General features: G+C 37.1%; 1 protein-coding gene across 1 annotated transcript in view; it reads left to right on the plus strand.

Moving 5' to 3' along the window:
• The window catches only part of OCA2 (OCA2 melanosomal transmembrane protein), a 189,680-nt gene extending 176,893 nt beyond the window's left edge, over positions 1-12,787 (plus strand). Inside the window, exon 24 of the mRNA XM_061377887.1 lies at positions 12,273-12,787. Within this exon, the coding sequence (XP_061233871.1) occupies positions 12,273-12,360 (88 nt within the window). The 3' untranslated portion in view covers positions 12,361-12,787. The remainder of the gene's footprint in view (positions 1-12,272) is intronic.
• Positions 12,788-18,553: the final 5,766 nt, after the last annotated feature.

Here is an 18,553-nt window from a genome sequence, read left to right on the forward strand (position 1 = left end):
GCTTTCTACTTAGAAAGTCAAATCAAACTTCAGACACAAATTAATAGGAAATAAGGCTTCATTGTTTTCCACTGTTCATAAAGCTGCTTGTCAGGAAAGATTCATCCCACCTCACTGTTCCATTCTACAGAGTTGATATTTTTTATTTCCACACCAGCTCTCATTGTAGTCAATTGAGAGAAATAACTTCCAGGAGGTGATTCATTTCAGAGTATGAGCTATACACCCAGGAGCAGGGTTTAAGCTTATAGAACAGCCAGATGGAACTTAATCCTATTCTGACAAACTATACATCATAAACTGGAGATGAGTGAGTTGGTGGGAGAAGGGATAAAGGGGAGTTTGAGAAGAGATCAAATTCAGCCAACTAGAGAGGATTGTAAGAAGAGAAGAATTAGTGCTTAGCCGTTTCTATGCTTTTTTGTAGTTTGACTCAGAGAGATAAAAGCCAAACTACCTTTAACTCAGTGTCTGTTTTTATTACACCTGGGAGATAATACAAAATTCATATACAGTTTTTTTGTATTGAGCAAGATACATCTGAATTCTCACACATGTAATGTCACATGTACTGGTACAAATTGGTTTTGTTATCCAAAAAAGCCCTATGTTTGCAGCTTCGTACAGTTATTACATCAAACAACAAGTTTCCAGTTAATTGCAACATGCTAAATTTGATTAGACAGTCACTATAGTTGCTGAATAAGAGTCTTGTTCAAACATTATTGGAATTAGAAAGTGATTTTCTAATTAAATAGGATATTTTGGCAATTATCAGAATTAGTCAGAAAGCGCTGGACTGAAAATGCTTGCTTGGAGAAATTCGGTATCTCTAGACATTGTTTTGAAAACCAAGTCACAAGAGGTCCAAATACAAAGGTAACTTAAATGGCAGGAAAAGGCATGAAGTTTGTGAAACTCAGAGAATGCTGTCAGTATGAATCTTGTATACATTTGACATATGAACCCTGACTAATAAGCCTTCCTAACAGAATAAATCAATTCTTCTCAGCTTGAGCTCACTTTATCCCATGCTTCATGTTTTTTTGACAAAGCATCATACAGACATTTGGAATTACACCAAAATCATAGTTTCATGTAGCATTTCATTTTCTCAATTAATTTGATACTTTTAATAGAATGAGCAAAGTGATTTTCCCTCTGTTACTGAATAATGTGTGAAACAGACTACCCTGGTGTCTCCCAACATGATCAGAAGAAAGAAGGATTTAATGTTTATGTTATTTTCATTGTAATGCATTTGAAATTAGAATTGCTCAAAGGAAGAAGTGCTTGTCGTGGAACAACAAAATAGAAATAGATTTTTATTTTCTTGTGCAAACTAGATATTATTTGTTACACAAAATGTGATATTATTTACTATATTCTTTGCTTTTTTGTCACTTGAACTTGGAAGTAATTTTTGATAACTTTAAAAACTATGATCTTCCTGATTATATTTACACTCAGGGATATTGCATTAATTTAAACAGCACTAATAAATCTCTTGAATAATAACTTAATGGTCAACACAGCAGTTGTTCAGCTTCACTGAGGGTTACTTAAATAGGGGTACCTTAAAGTTTAATGCGAACATATTACAATTCAATAGGCTAAAATGGTAATGGCTATGTAATGACATTAGTTTTAAACTAATAATGACTAAAAGCAACTTTTCTGGGAGAAGATACAAAACTTATTCCTGAAAAATAGACAAGGTTTTTGCATGTTTGGGGGTTGTGGTGGGTAGGGTTTTTGGGGGTGTGTTTGTGGTTTTGGTGTTGATTTTTGTGTTGATTTTTGTTTTTTCTCTTTTGTATCAATTTTATTCTACTTGCCTTGAAAAAGTATAAGAAAGAAAAAGGGAAGAATTCATCCAGGAAAGTTTTTGTTTTGTTTTGTTATTTCCCCCACACCCCCTTTACCTTTTAATTGGATCACCTTAATGGTTATCTGCCATCTATAACAATTAGACACTGAACTTCAGTTGATGCTTCTGATTGACTTGCAGCACCTGTGAACTGGTCATGTAGCTAGCCCATAGTAAAACATCCTCCTAGTAGTAATTACCTGCCTCTCCATACTATGCTTTTTTAGTCTTGTCCATCTGTTAGGTTTCATCTTATAAAAAATATTGGTATATCCATGATCTTTGGTTTGTTTGGACTATGTAGAAAGATAATGTAGTCTAAAAATCTTTATAGATACAATTTTTTCAAAAATAAACAAAACACTTTATTTTGTGGCAAATTTCTATAGCAGAGAAATTTGAATTATAAAAAGGTATTTCAACAAAACTGTGGGTAAGCCTCAAATTTGCTTAATGCAAACCAAAAGCATATAATTATCAAAAGCTCACTTTTACAAAATGTTAGTTTCCTAAAATACAAATACACTAACTGCAGACATTGTAAAACCTATTTCAGCAGCCCTAATACATATATTTTTGCACAGTAATCCTCACTAGTTTTGTAAAAATCTATCTCATTAGTAGAATATTTATTTGAGAACTGTTCAAACAATTCATAAGAACAATTCACAAGAACAATTCACTACAAAGGAATACTGAGGTTTTTACTCACCATCAGTACATGCATCTCTTAAAGTACTATCAGGGATGACATACTTCATTGATTTTCTCTTCTAGTCATCCACAGTGATTTTAATCTTCTTAAGCTCAGACTCACAACTACACCTCATTACACACATGTGTGGGAGAGGAAAAAGTATGGTTTTCCCAGGGAGCTGAATCAGTTACACATATTTGCGTTTCCTAGACTTTAGAATGGTACAGTGGAGGATGTGGAGAGAAAATATATTACTGATATACAATGATAAACTCAAGGGTGACATGAATTTGTAAACTCAAAAAATCACTAGCATATCATGTTGAATCTTTATGCCAGAATTTATCATGGCATTTCTTACTTCTTTAGCAGGGCATGAGGGAACTAGTCTGTCTATAAAGAAGATATTCCCCTAATAATCATAGAATCATGGAGTCATTTAGGCTGGAAAACACCTTTAAGATCATCAAGTCCAACCACTAACCTAGCTCTGCCAAGTACACCACTAAACCATGTCCCTCAGTGCCATGTCTACACATCTTTTAAATACCTCCAGGGATGATGATTCCACCACTTCCCTAGGCAGCCTGTTCCAGTGCTTAATAACCCCTTTGATGAAGAAATTTTTCCTAATACCTAATCTATATCTCCCCTAGTGAGATCTGATGCTGTTTTCTCTCATCCTATCACTCATTACTGACACTCACCTTGCTATTACCTCATTTCAGGTTGTTGTAGAGAGCAATAAAGTCTCCCCTGATCCTCCTTCTCTCCAGGCTAAACAACCTTCATTCCCTCAGCTGCTCTTGATAAGGTTTGTTCTCTAAACCCTTCGCCAGCTTTGTTGCTAATATCTTTGACACGATCCCGCAACTCAACATCTCTCTCATCGTGAGAGGCCCAGAACTGAACACAGGATTCAAGGTGCAGGCTCACCAGTGCTGAGTACAGGGGGATGATCACTGATTACAGGGGGATGCTGGCCACACTATTTCTGATACAGGCTAGGATGCCATTGGTCTTCTTGGCTGCCTGGGCACAACCTGGCTTATGTTCAGCCAACTGTTGAGCAGCACCCCCAGGTCCTTTTCTGCTGGGCATCTTTCCAGCCACTGTTCCTCAGGCCTGTAGTGTTGCATGGGGTTGTGGTGACCCAAGTGCAGGACTGTTCTGGGTTCAGCTGTAACAGTTATTTTTCCCCACTTCTTAGTTGCTGGTGCAGTGCTGTGTTTCTGCTTTAGTCGAGATCAATGCAGATAGCTCACAACTGTTTTAGGTGTTGCTAAGACTCCCACCTGATATCTGCCTTGTTCCTCTCTCCCCTGATTCTTAACCATAAACACTCAACCCTGCCGTTACCATCATTAAGCTCTAGACAATTGAAAGACTCCCCACTACCTCTCTTTCTTTGCCTATCCCTTCTAAAGAGCTTATAGCCATTCATTGCAGCACTCTATTGTGAAAGTCACAACCAGTCTTTTTTTTCTTTTTTTTTATGAAAGCAGTTTTGATGCAGGGCATAGGCCTACTTAATGTCAGTGACTAGATGAACCATTGTCCTCATTATTGTTTATTTCCACAAACCATTCCAATGAATAGAAAGCCTGCTCTGCCCCAAGGACTTTCATATTAAAGCATCAGGGAATGGATTGTTTGGGACTATCTGGAGGCTCAGATAGTCTTGGCAATAAATATATTAATTTTGTCATTATTGGATCAGAAACTCATGTGAATTGAAACTGTATAAACTAAATTTACCAGTAGAATTTGCTAGAAGGTATGCAAATTTAATTCTGCAGAATTTACCTTTGTTCTGGTAAATGTAACAGTAAACAACTTGTCTAACTGCATATTGTCAATAAGAATAAACATGGTGCTTGCAATTCTTTGGTCTCTTTTGGAGCACAAACATTAGAAACATAGTCAAGTACGTTACTTTACAACAGGGAAAAATCAGCTGACTAAAGATGAAGCTAAAATTCAGCCTGCGACATATTCCTTTTTGCCAACATACAGCATGTAAGATCACTTCTTTTCAAATAGTCATAACAGTGCTGCCTGGCAAAGAATGGAATCATTACATTGATTATAAACTACTACAGTTTAGACAGCTCACTTTGGAGCTTTAACATTGAACACTGTGTATTTCTGGGGAGTATCTGTTAATGGAAAAGAGACATAATATACTCTTTTAAATGGACTATACAGATTGAATTGCTGAAAAATATTAGATATAAGCATTTAAAGGGATATGTAGGTTTTAATAATGTTAAAAATTAGGGAAAATGCTTAAATACAAAGCTGTCCAGTAAAATTGCTCAAAGGACCTTTGTATCTCTAAAGAAACTGTAAGTATGATAGGAAATATAATTAATAATAAAAAAAATGGCACACAGTTTCTTCTGTTTTCCATACTGACTTAGAAACAAACCAAGGCAAAATAGAGGGGAAATAAATTATCATTATCTTTGAAGGGAAGAATCTGAACAAAAAAGAGGAAAGGTGTTTCTAAATTATTAGAGTCCATTCAGTTCATTCACTGGAATTTGGGAAAAAACTAGTGTAACACAATATAATTTCTGTATGCAGAACACGTTAGTATTTTCCTTCTTGTATTTGCAACATCTGTTTTTTTCAGGATATCAATTGCTTCTCAACATTGGAATAAAATACTCTGAGTTAAATACGAATATTGGTCAAGTTGCAAGCACACAAGCATTTGCCCATTTAAAAAAAAAAACAAAACAAAAGGCACATATTTTTCTTTTAAATATCAAGATTTAACAACACAGAAACCGAGTTGCTGCAATTATTTTTTTTAACCTCTAATAGTACAGAAGGTCTGAATGCACAGCTCCCCGATGAAATGAGGGCTCATAGCCTTGACTTTGCAAAGACTTCTTTCTCTTTATAAAAACGGGGATTTGATTAACCCCTCTGGAAGCCAGAAAGCTATACCAATGGAAGCTAAGGAAAGATCGGCCCAGTTGAAGTATAAGTGTGAACAGATGATTTCTCATTCGTAGGCTAGTATGCGACAGTTGGTTTCAGCTCGGAAAACTGGATGTGTTAGGCTGTCATGGCCACTTGAGACTGTATCTCTTGTTACGCAGGTTATATCAGTTATACAGATCTTGGGAAAATGTTGAGGGCTTCCTCTGCTCTTTGTTTTCCTGGATTTCACATTGGCTGAAGGATTGTGCAAACCTTCTTGGGGAAAGGATGTGCTTGCCATATTCAAACTTCATTGGTCCCTCTTGATATTGGTAGTCAGACAGAAAGTAAGTGGTGCTATCTTGGGGCAATCTTGTGAGTTGCTTTGGGTAATTGTATCATTCATGTCAAGAGTAACTAAACTTTTATTTGAAGCTGCAACTTAACTGTTGAAGACCCTCAAAGGTATTTCATGCCATAGGGCAAATAAACAGAAAAAAACCCAAAAGTTTGATGTGTGAAGTAAAGATGGGTACGCAGGGGGATCATACAGTTTTGTCATCATATTGGCTTTTCTGCAGGTAGAGAGCTTCCAAAACAGACTATGGGTGGGATATCTGGGGTCACTTGATTTGTCTGTTTGACTCCTAATCCAGCAAAACACTTAAATGTATTTTCTAAGTTATGATGTAATTATTCCCATGCTTAAACAAGTGATTTTAGTTTAAGACATTTTCCTACAGAAATATCCCACTGAAGCCTAATCCATAGAGCCAGGTAATCTAGATGGGCTATATAAATTTACTAAAATACATCTCATCATGTGCAAAGGTGTTAATCTAGCTTCCTTTACATCCTGTCACAGCAATGAGCTTGATTTAAGTCATTCTCTTTCTCATTTAAATGTGACGCGTCACATTTTGGAGGGCCAAGGAAAGGCTCATTGCTTGTTCTGCACATAAAAACGTTGAGGCTATAGCAAAACAACTTTAGGAGGACATTCTAGATAGTGGGAGGCAAAACCTAACACCTTTACATTTTCTTACTCAGGCTCTGATTTCCCTTATCTCAGGTTCACTCCTGGCAGGGACTCTGTGGGAAATCTTGGCATAGATTCAAAACAGATAGAATATCATAAAAAAATTATAATTTTAGCAATGAGAAGAAATTAGGATTGTAGGTTATGTTTTGTGACTTAAATTACATAGTAACTCCTGTGTATGGTAACTAGTAGGTAACCACACTGTAATTTTTAGGTAATTCCAGACTATATGAAATTCACAGCAATTTAATGTTGAATTAATGATCACTTGCAGTTTTAGCCACCTGTTTTCTGAGCTACAACAGGTGTCTAGATTTGAAGGGGCTGTGGGCATATAATGTGTATTTTGAATCTCTTTTCTTTAGGCTACTAGTAAAGTCCATACTTTCAGGTAAACTGGATCAGTATGTCAAAAACTTGGAATGATGGAAAGGTTGACACAAGCAAAATGACAGGAGACTCATAAAGTAATCTGCATTGAAAGAGAGGGAAAGAAGAAATAGGACAGGACAGTGACCACAGACAGAGGAAGAACAAAAAAAAAATAATTGACCAACAGGAACATTCCTAGTGGCTTTGGAGTAAGGTAGGCAAAAAATATAAAAAAAAAACCCCCACCTTTCAGTTTCCATCCCTTCCCAAAGCCAAAGAAAAAAGGTAGGGAATCAATCAGTAGAGCAAATAACCATGTTTTGGGGTCCCCCCCCAAGGAATTCTGAGATTTTCTTTTTTAGCAGTCATGTCCCAAACCAGGCAGAACAGTGCACTGAACCTGGGTCTTACGCGTCCTGGGTCCTGCTGGCTCTTAAAACATCACGAAATAGAGCTGCAAGGTACTGTAGATCAGTTTGTCCATGAAAACTCAATTCAGAACCTAAAGGATTCACTATTATTATTTAGCAAATACTATTGGATAAACTTGTAACCTAAGAAAACTGTAATATTCATATGTAGATACTCATTAAAAAATAGATTAATTTCTCGTACAGTGAGGCAGAATCAGAAATAACTAGGTCATTATCAGTGAAAAGCTTCACTTCCCTTGCTGGTTTTGTGGCACATTTGACTTCTAATACATACTTCACACTTACCTTCACAGAGTTTCATTTTGCTCATTTCAAATTCTCACTTTAATTTGTTAAGAACATGCTGAATTCTGTTCTCCACAGACATCTCACTCACACTGGAGCAATTTGCAAGCTTTTCACTACTGGATCACTGAACTTATTAATAAGTAGAAGTTTGCCCTAGACAGATGCCTGGGGTTCTCACTTGAAATGCTCTCACCATCTCACACTGAGCTAACATCTGCTTGTTAGATTTAAGTTGGGTGACTTCAGTTAGATCAGTTTTACATGTAAGCTTCTACTACACAGATGAGGAGGGAAGAGTGGAGTGAATGCAAGATCCTGTCATCCATCTCTTCCTTTTGTCTGACCTTACTTCCTCTCTTCAGTGGTGAAAACTCCCTGAGCTGGCTGTGCAGAGTTGGTATGAACCTTTTGTACCATGCAGGGCTTGTGTATCTCCTGTCAGCAAAGAGGGAGAGGCAAGAAAAGGCTGCCTAGTGCCAGATACAAAAATGTGGTTTTATGCCAAATATGCTAATTAGTGTTTCTTATTAATCTGAAGTCTTACTGAAAGAAAGGTTTTTATGACTTCTAAACTCTGCTTATCCTTTTTCGTGGACAGGAGCCACTGAATGACATGCTGCTTTTTGACTCCAAGGAGTGTGCTGAAAATGAGAGTTGTTGGAAGTTATTTTTAAGATCATTTAAAATGTGTTCTGAGATTTGGTATCATGATAGAAAACACAGGTACCTAAACATTGTGTTGCATGTGGCCTGGACAGGATCTGTGTCTTCCTTTGAGGGAGAGCAATGGTACTGTAATAACCTAGTAGGGCTTGAACCAAGTCAAGTAATCAATTAACTCTGTAGTAACTAATACTTACTGACTGAGCTTTATCTGTCCTCTCTCTGGTACACATATTCCACATGGAATTTGTTCCAATTGCATTAGTGCTCAAACCAGTGAGCCTGAAATTCAGGCCTCAAGTTGAGGAGTAATTGTCCATGCAATGAGAATAGCAGCTTTGTAGTTGTGCCCTATGTAAACATCCACACTAAATGAAAGGAGATTCCTCCCCAGGCTGTGTCTGGCTCCAGCTAGACATTTCACTGGCACTGTGGTAGTGCAGCTATGATGACAATTCCTGCATCTTTGTATGTGGCCCTGTATAATTCATACATTGTCTTGCATAGACCTTCTCCAAGCTGGAACTAGCTTTTCTGTTCTCTTTTCAGTGGTTGAGTAGCCTGTGAATCTTTTTAGATCCTTCTCTCCGTTTGGCAGTCTTTGCAAAGGCATCACGTTACCATTCACTGCTGAGCTGCTGTGTGTTCTCCAGCGAGGTTTGTTAGGTTGCATTAATGCAGATTAAGATCTGTGCTGTTCCCACGCCTACCAGTTTGCTAACTGCAAGGTCAATAAAACTCTTTTTTTTGTCAAACAACAGCCGGTTTTCTTATGAGAGTTGTGGCAATTTAGCAATCATGACGAGCCTGTCATGTAGGCACAGCTGCAGGGAGCATTCATTAAATATACTGAAGGGTACAGGTGGATTTTTTATCTATCCTATTTTATTCCTACAGCCGTTGCTGGTTTTGCTTTTTTGTTTTATCTGGACACTTTTATCTAAGTTAGATTAGGGGAAGCCAGAAATCAGATTTGCTGAAAGAAGGAAGGAGAGGGTTTGAGAATTAATTAGTTAGCCATCAAATTAATTTATTTATTTTTTCTATAATAATTCCAAGAGATGATGTAGTTCTGCTGTTTTACAATATTATCAGATTGATCATAGTTTTGTGACTGAATAATGATTCAGCCCTTTAAGTAATGAGTCATTCAAAAGCAAGGATCTGACCAATCAGTCTGGAAAAGAAGTAAGTAATCTGCAGCATATTTATACATGTTCATATGAACAAAAAAAAAGAAAAATAAATATTCCAAATGCATTTCAGACTTTTTGGGTGCCATGGTTTAAGCCCAGCTGCTAACTGAGAACCACGCAGCTGCTCTCTCACTTCCTCCCTCTTCCTCCCCTCAGTTCCCAGAGGCACAGGGAGGAGAATTGAAAGAATGTAACTCCCACGGGTTGAGTTAAGAGCCGTCCAGTAACTAAGGTATAACACAAATCACTGCTGCTACCACTAATAATAATAATGATAGGGGAAATAACAAGGGAAGAGAACTCAACCGCTCACCGCCTGCCAACCGATAACCAGCCTGGCTGAGCAGTAATCTAGCTGTTCCGGGTAACTATTTACATGGTGGGCATGACGTGCTGTGGTATGGAATACCTCTTTGGTCAGTTTGGATCGGGTGTCCTGTCTCTGCTTCCTCTCAGCTTCCCCTCCTCCCTAGCAGAGCATGAGACTCCCAAAGTCCTTGGTCAGAGTAAACATTACTGAGCAACAACTAAAAACATCGGTGTTACCAGCACTGTTCCCAGGCTGAAAGTCAAAAGCACAGCACTGCACCAGCTACTAAGGAGGAGAAAAATGACTGCTACTGCTGAACCCAGGACATTGGGAAATACCTGAAAGCCATGCCAATCCTATTACCTCTTCTAACAATTCTTCTTACCTTTCACCAATTGGACCCAACTAGCTCTTCTCTCACCTCCTCTTCCTTTCTCTTTTCTCAAGTCCAAATACCAGCTTAACATTAATGTGTTTGAAGCCAGAATAGCAATAATAATGCCTGTTACCAAAATGGCAAAAAACGTCAGCACAGCAGGTCCTAAATCCCAGAGAGATGAAGGAGAAAGCCTTTGGAGCCAGGCGTGGGAACTGTCCTGCTGGAGCATATTTTGCAGTCAATACTGATTGGGTCATGGATACAGGGACACTCCCACTTTTTGGGGGGGATGTTAAGGACGCAGAAACATGATGATCTGTCAGCCCTGACAGTCTTGCCCTTTGTGCATTTACAGCCTTGCAAAGGTTTCCTTTCTGTTTTTGGTTTACTTTTGTTTCTTCTGATATGTGAGATGGGCTCACTTTGACAGTGGGTCAAGAACAACCATGAAGCAGGCATTATGGACTTCACTAAATAATTCCAGCACTTTCTTTAGAGTGTTTGGGGTTTATTAATTTCCTAATTATTCTGCAAACTTTATAGGTCAGAGCTGATTATTTTTGTGCTTGCAGTGACCCTTATTTCTGATAAAATTCCCTTGTCAGCAACTTGAATCAGTGCCTGTTAAAGGTGAAAACACCTCTGATCTGCTGGTTAAATCTATGCCTCTTTCAGTCAGTTTTTCATCAAAACAGCAACGAAAGAAAGACTACACATGAAGATCTCAAGTTTTAGAGTAATGTCACAGCTGCAGGTGGAAAGAGCAGACTGCAGTGAGCCATTGGGAAGTTTTATTTTCATTTTATGTAATTGGTTTCATACCCTGATTAAGTGGAGGCCAAACTAAATGTCCAAAGAGGTCCCTTCTAGCTGTGGCTTCCTAAAGAAGGAGCTATTAATCCACTCAAGCTCAGAGAATGGTGTCTTCCTTTCATGTATGAAATTAACATCTCTCCATCAGTGCTCTATGGCAGAGGGGAACGGGCTGAAGAAACTTTCCTAAGGGCTCCTAACATGCAAAGCAAAAAAGCAATCTAATATACCCACTTGTAATAAGTAGGCCTTATTTCAAGGAAGAGAATAAGTGAAAAGCTGTACTTCAGAGAACACTGCCATGTTTGGATGAGGTGTATGGGAACTAGGAAAAGAGAGCATGTAAGGAGGGTCGTTTGTGGCATGATCGTTTCTCATCTCAGTTCTTTTGGTTTTAGTAACATAAAGCAAATAAATGTGGTCTCAACAGTGGTTCTTCATAGCCCCCCAGCATCATAAAGTAATTCTTTTAAATTACAGAAAACTCTCTTCACATATATGAAAGACCTACAAATCCAGCAGAGTAGGACTTGGCCTACACTATAACATCCTTTCCAGCTGTTTGTCTCTGCTGTCTGTGTTTGTCACTCTAAAGACAGCTATAAAATCTGGGTGTTTTCTGGAAAGCTTATTCTGTGGTAAAAAAGAAATAGCTGTTTTTATAGAACAGTAAAGTTTTAGCACTTCTACATCTGTCTGACATTTATTTGCAACAGTCCATTAATAATCAATCTGTTAAACCAGGCGAGAGGTATGGAAGAGGAATACTAGCTGTACATGACTACAGGTCAACAGGGAAACAATTTAATGAGTTTCAGCCATAGATGAAGTTATAAAGTGCCATACTAGGATTGCACACCTCATCTGAGGTCATATGCATTAGGAAATCTATTCTGATGCTGCATAATTTGTAAGAATCATTATTTTAGCTGAATAATTGCATGTTGTCTGGAAAAATATAAAACACAAAAGGAAACAAAAAAAACACAAGTTCTGAGATTCTGAGACAGAGTTAATTGGAAGAGATTTCCTGAAACCAGTGAAATTATGCTACTTTTGACCTCTTATCTCTTAAATAGGCTGGAAGTGGAAATGTGACCTTGAATATTAGACTCCTAGACATTGTCATACTCTCAGTAAATCCATGATTTCAGCACTGCTATAAGCATATTCAGGGCTTGGAATGCATAGGATAACTTAAATTTTCTTTTCCTAATTTGCTTGGAGAACAAACTCTCGTATTATTATTAATCTTTACTTTATTGCTGTTTCAGGTTAGGTTTCCCCATGATGATTGTGTCCTGTACCATTGGGATGTGCTATCTTCTTGTTGCTCACGTCGTAGTAGGTTGGAACTCATAACAATTTGTACTTTCAAGACTCAAAGAAGCTTTCTCTTTCATTTAGTTTATATATCAGAATATAAGAACACATATAAAAGGAAGAGGATGTGTAAACCCCAACATATGGTATCAATCAAAACGATTGCATCAACATCAGGTTTGGTCATTCTTAACCTTCTGTTTTATGAACAATTTGCAGAACTAGACAATCAGAATTTAAATAATACATATATTTAGTTATGAATGCAATTCTTGTGCAGCTGAGAAGACACCATCACAAGGGAATATGTTGTGCCTGATAGTTTGTATCGATACAATCTGAGTATAGCCACAGATGAAAAACTCATTCACAAAAGCAGATGTTCAGTAATTTCTCTTTAGGGCTTCATTTGTCTTTGTCACTGTATTTAGCTACTTGTATTAAAGTAACTAATATTCAAATTGTAATAATATACAATTAAGCAGTAAGTATGTACACTATAAAGGATGTATTATTATCTATGTTTAAAAATAAACACATCTTCTGAAAATGTGCTATGGAAGGAATTATTATTTTGGAAGCGGGACTGCGTTCTGTGGAGGCTTTTATTTCATTTTAAAGCTCCCAACCAGTGTTAAGCTACTTCTTTTTTTTTTCTTAAAATAAACTAATGCCCCTCTTCTTATAAAAGTACAGACATAAAATGTGATAAATCACTGGACACCTTCCATTTAATTATTAATTCTCTTCTGTGATGGAGTACTCTACATCTTTTAATAGGTTAATACACTATATGGAAGAATGAGATCATATGTTGGCTTCGATTTCCTTCTCTCTGATAATAATATGTTAAACCACATATATTATTCTATATAGTTTGCTGCCAGAACAGGTCAAACTTCTCATTATGAATATGAAGTTCTGTGATGCATTCAAGGTCTCAGTCCCCATCTCCCAGTCCCATTGTGGAACTGATCTAAATTACTGGTAGGTCTGATTTACCTTGAATCAGAGAAATTGGCAACCTGGTGAATGCAACCCTGTAAAAAGTCTATCACATCACCCCCTCCGCCCCCACCCCCCCAAATAAACAAAAACAACAATAGAAGCAACAAAAACAAACAAACAAGCAAACAAGCAAATACCCACTGAAACTGAATTGGTCTGTCTCACTCTCAATGTGGGGACTTTTGATTTGTAAGAAACTTTACTTTGTGAGGTGAGTAGCTCCAGAGAGGATGCCTTCAGCAGCAGAGTGTGGGGAAAATGGCATCCAAGAGTTTCTTTCCTTTACCAGAAGAGCCATGAAGGGAGATTCAACTCCTTGCCAGGATTTGCCTAAGACCTCTGCTGATGTCAGCAGCTGACTAATAGCAGGTGGCACCAGGAGTGATGACCACACACACCTCGTCCCCCCCAAATGTAGGAGGTTGGAAGGAGATGATCTTTAAGGTCCCTTCCAGCCCAAATCATACTGTAATTCTGTAATTCTATGTAATGACTAGAATTCTGTTTCACTTAAAGAAATATTTATGCTAATCAGTTTAGCATTGTTTTCTGGTTAAAAATATTCACACAATATTTTACAGTCCTTAACATTTCTTACATTGGAGTAATCTTGGCACAGTCATTTGTTGTGCAAGAGCTGTTATTTTAAGCCATAAGGAATGCAATATCAGCCTCTGCTGAAACACATTTGTTTTTATCTGTTTTGGGGGGACTGTTTTATCTTCTTTTTATTCACACAATTGAAGGTTTTATTTCCTTTTCTATTCCATTAAAACACTCTTGGTAGGCAGGAGTATAAAAATGAGACTATGGGCTCACAATACAATCTCACTAATTCTTTTTAAGAGGTAAAAAATCTCCAAAACATAAACCTACTCTTTGGACCTTGAAACCCTCCCACCAATCCTAAGCAAACTCATACTAATAATGCTATTACTTTAGCTGACATGAAAATTTGTGTCTTCATTTCCAGTTTGCTGGAAGGAAGATAGAAGTGCAGTGATTCACTTCCACTTACTCATCTTAGCAAATAGTCTGGAACACCTTGGTGTGAGAAAGATCTCGTTGGCTTCCGAAGAGATAAGTCAACAGGACTCAAATGAGATTTTCTTTCTCTTATGTTACTTGTCTTGTCAAAAAAAGGCAAGTAGTGCACTGGGACTACAAAATCGTATTGATCGCTGTTTTAGGCAACCAAACTTAAGGCTAGATTCATTCTGCTTTGATCTTTTTTTTATAATATAGTGTTTTCTTGAGGACTTCCTTCAAATAAACTCTTTCCTTCCTTAAACAACTTTGTTGCTTCTTTTGCACAGCCAAGAAGAGCTCTCAGTGAGAGTTCATATGACAAAACAAATTGTAAAAAGAAAATAAAGTTGATTGCACAGGGCTTTACATGAGTGTAATGCAAATTACCCAGGTCTTCAGAACATTTCGAGGTAATGAAGTATATTTTTTATTAACTTCCATTGTAGCTATCAGTATAATCTGCACATCAGAAGGGCACCTGTTACAGTGATTACATCCTTGACAAACCCAGTGTATAGGATTCCATTAAAATGGAGTGAATTTGAAGATTGGGTGAAATTTATTTTTACAGTGAAAATCTCTTTTACAGTGAAAATCTCTCTCAAAGGCTGAACAAAATACTAGTTAAGTAATAAATTATGTAAAAGTGTATTATCTTTAGTACGCTTATGGGCTGATCTCAGATGACAGGATTCTCATTTTCATTGACATCCTTTTAGATTATTTGGTGATGTTTGGTTTAAGCTATAGAGTAAATATAAATATATGACTACTCTGAAGTCCATTTACCCTTTCTGAATGGCATAAAATGCAGTTAAGACAACGATATATGAATTACAGCACTACAGGGCAATGTAAGCAAAGCCTGTTAAAAGAAGTTTCCAGTAGATAAGCAGAGGAATTACTGAAAGTAAGGAAAGAAACGGGGGCTTAGTAGAACTTCATCAAATACTGAGCTATCTAGCAAAGAATAGGGTTGAAAGTGCCCAAGGGTCTGCCCAGCCCCACACCTCTCTCTAACAATGGAGCACAGTGGGTGCCTGTTATGACCTCAAAAGTAGGGCAAACATAAAATGATATTTTCATAGAATATCACCCCAACTTTTGGAGATTTCTGTGAACCAGAGGCTTCTTGAATGAGAGAGAGCATCTTTATGTCACAATGCACCTTAATGGATTGTCCTTCCTCAAACTTAGCCAGCTTCTTGTCAAAGCTGTGTAAATGCAACATCTATCACAAAGAGTTCCACGGATACACTGTACACTGTGGGAAAAATATTCCAGCTGTTTGTTTCGAACTTGTTCTTTGCTGATTTATTTTTATGACACCTTTCCTCTAATGCCTTTTCCAAATCGTTGGTTGGGAAGGTGTAATGAATAGGCTTCCTTTTTCTAAATCATGATTTCATAGACCTATTTCCAGTCCAGAGATCACAAGTTATTTGCTCATTTGTTATATGGAAATGCTCTCATATCTTTGCTCATCCCTTTTTTTACCTTTTGAAGTTTCGCCATAGCCTTTTTCAGTTTAAAGGATAAGAATTATAACCAGTAGCCAAGAAATGTTTTTCCACTTTATTCCTAGTAGTTGTTAAGATCTAATCCAGTTCTTGGATCATTTTTGACAAACAAGCTGAGGAATGTATTTTTGTAGAACATCTTATAATAACAAGCTGTATTTCCTGAGTGATAATTATTAGCTCCCATTATTTAGTATGTAATGTTAAGGATATTTTTACTTCTTTATCTGCATTGCTTTACACTGTGCACAGCGAATGCCACAGGCCAATTTTTTCCAGTCTTGTAAGGGTTTTCTGTAATCCCTTACTATTAACCATTGTCTTTGCTACCCTGAATAACCTATAGACATTTACATTTAATCTTTAACTTCAAGACCTGGATCATCTGAAAATGTGGACCACTGCAGAGCCAGCCTGACTTCCTCTAGAGCTTTATGGGAGGGCCATACACCTTATTGCGTAGTAGTTTATTTTTTTTTAAGGGCTGTTGGGCTCCATATATTTTCTCTCTATCAATCATGATCAAATCAAAATGAGTTTGAAAACCGGAAGTGTTTTCCTGTCCTGCTCAGTGAGGTTTGTGAACACTTTGCTAGCAGATGTTACTGAGGTATGATTGAAAAAGATATTTCTCATTTCTGTGAGAATATTTGAATTAAACTGTGGGGTTTAGAAACATCCACCTGTCTTGAGAAAAGATATCATGATTTATTCTCTGGGGAATAAGCCAACTCCAGATCATATCTATAAAAGGAAACTTGCCTAATTGAATGGATCATTCCACAGCTACTCACAAAAGCTTATCTTGGACCATACTAAAGCTTCTTGTACCGTGTCTTGGTGAATGCCAAGTCTACTCCTCAAAAGTAATTCTGGTTAAAAATCAAACCAAAGTATAATGGTTTTCTAAGAAAGCAAATTTTAAAGGTACGGTAAGAAATTAAAATTTTTTGACCACCCAGAAAGTTGAAGGTCGCATCTAAGAAGTCAAGTATTATTTGCAAAGTATTTTCAAAAACTGTCTTCAGGCAACTTGCACTGGAGACTTCCTGCAGTGACTCGGAATGATTTTATATTTAATATATGGGAAGAGGTTTAAAAAGAAAAGGCTTCTATTTCCTGCTGTGTTGCTAGCTTTCTGTGTAAGTTTTTATAGTTAATTGCTTTAAGTATTTGTTTCCTGATTTTACTGAACTTTCTGAAGTGCTTTAAAAAGGTACATTTTCTATATGGATGTTTTTGGGTTTTGTAAAAGAAATAAATACTGTTGATCAAATAGCAAGGAATTAGAGTTATATGCAAACATCATCTATTATTTTAACAATTCTAACAAAAAATGTGGAAGCATCAGTGTAACAGCTATCAGATGGTTACTCCCTACATTAACCACCATTAAAGTATTCATAGGTTCCAGATGGCAGAAAATAGGTGGCACCTGAAATAGACAGAAAATATATATGCTAAGCAAGAGCTTCTGTGTTTGTTGTAGCGGGATGCTAAGAAAATTATTTGGAACCAAGTCAGAAAAAATAATGAAATAGCTGAAGCATTAAATTAATATTTGTGGAGTGAATTTTCAATAGGAAATCCTAGCAATTCAGAATAGGTGCTAACCACCTCAGCTGAAGTCAGCATATGAAAATCTGAGTGATTTATTAAGGACAACTGAAAATCAACAAGTGTTGCAGATTTATTGAGAAAAGGATTAAAATTTTCTCCATAGATGCTCTAGAGGGGGAAGATGAGAGAAGAAACCTTTCCTCATACATTTCTTATTAAGAAGATTATTATAGGATTAGCAATATCCAAGTGCTACTAAAAATAATAAGCAAAAGCTTTTCTGTACTATGTTTAAAGTTGATCACATGCTAGCTTTTTTTGTTGGTTTTTTTTTTTCCAGATTGCTGTTGCAAATTTGATAGGCAGCGGTGATTTCTTAGCAGTAGTTTCAATTAGTCTTTTCCCCAGTGAAACAGTAAGGGGAAAAAAGCCTTCACAAGATGTGGTCTTGGCCATCATTACTATTATCCTGGCTGGAGTAAAAGACCTGCTGCTATTTTAAGAAAATCAACACACGTTGGTTTGTCCATGATGTATGAGCTGCCCTAATTGTGCAAGGTAACAGGAGGAAGGGAGCTGCAGAGTACTATAAACAAGAGGCACAGTCAGTGGGGAGTTATAGATTTTTCTCTTTTTCCTGCTTACTCCCATATCTCCCTCTTCACAGACAAATTTATTGTTCAGCAGGTATCTTCTGTTTATAGACATCTGCTATTTCAAACCTTCTTCCTTGTTCACTCACATTCTGTTCCCCTAGTCTATCAGTTGCCAAACAGAACCCTTCCAGCCCTTTTCCCCAGATAGCCTGTACATGCTTATCCTTAAGAAAATTAAAGGGGAAGATGGGGAGCTGGAACCCTCTTATTTAAACCATGTTAAGGAAAAGGGGTTACTTTTTCCTGTATTTCCTAATACCAGTGATGTGCATAGTCTCCTTTTTTCTCTTCATCCTTCTATTAAGTATATTCATCTCTTGCACTTTCCAACGTATAATCTCATGCATTTTATGCATTGGTCATGAAAAGTGTTACAGACTCTGATTTGAAGTAAAAAATCACCACAAGTGTGACAGTGCTGGAGTTCCTGAACATAAAAAGTTAGGATTCTCCTCAAAC

Source organism: Neopsephotus bourkii, unplaced genomic scaffold (genome assembly GCF_033783945.1).
Source record: "Neopsephotus bourkii isolate Nb327-2 ecotype Australia unplaced genomic scaffold, CSIRO-AGI_Nbou_v1 NB_1760, whole genome shotgun sequence".
Taxonomy (NCBI): Eukaryota; Metazoa; Chordata; class Aves; order Psittaciformes; family Psittacidae; genus Neopsephotus; species Neopsephotus bourkii.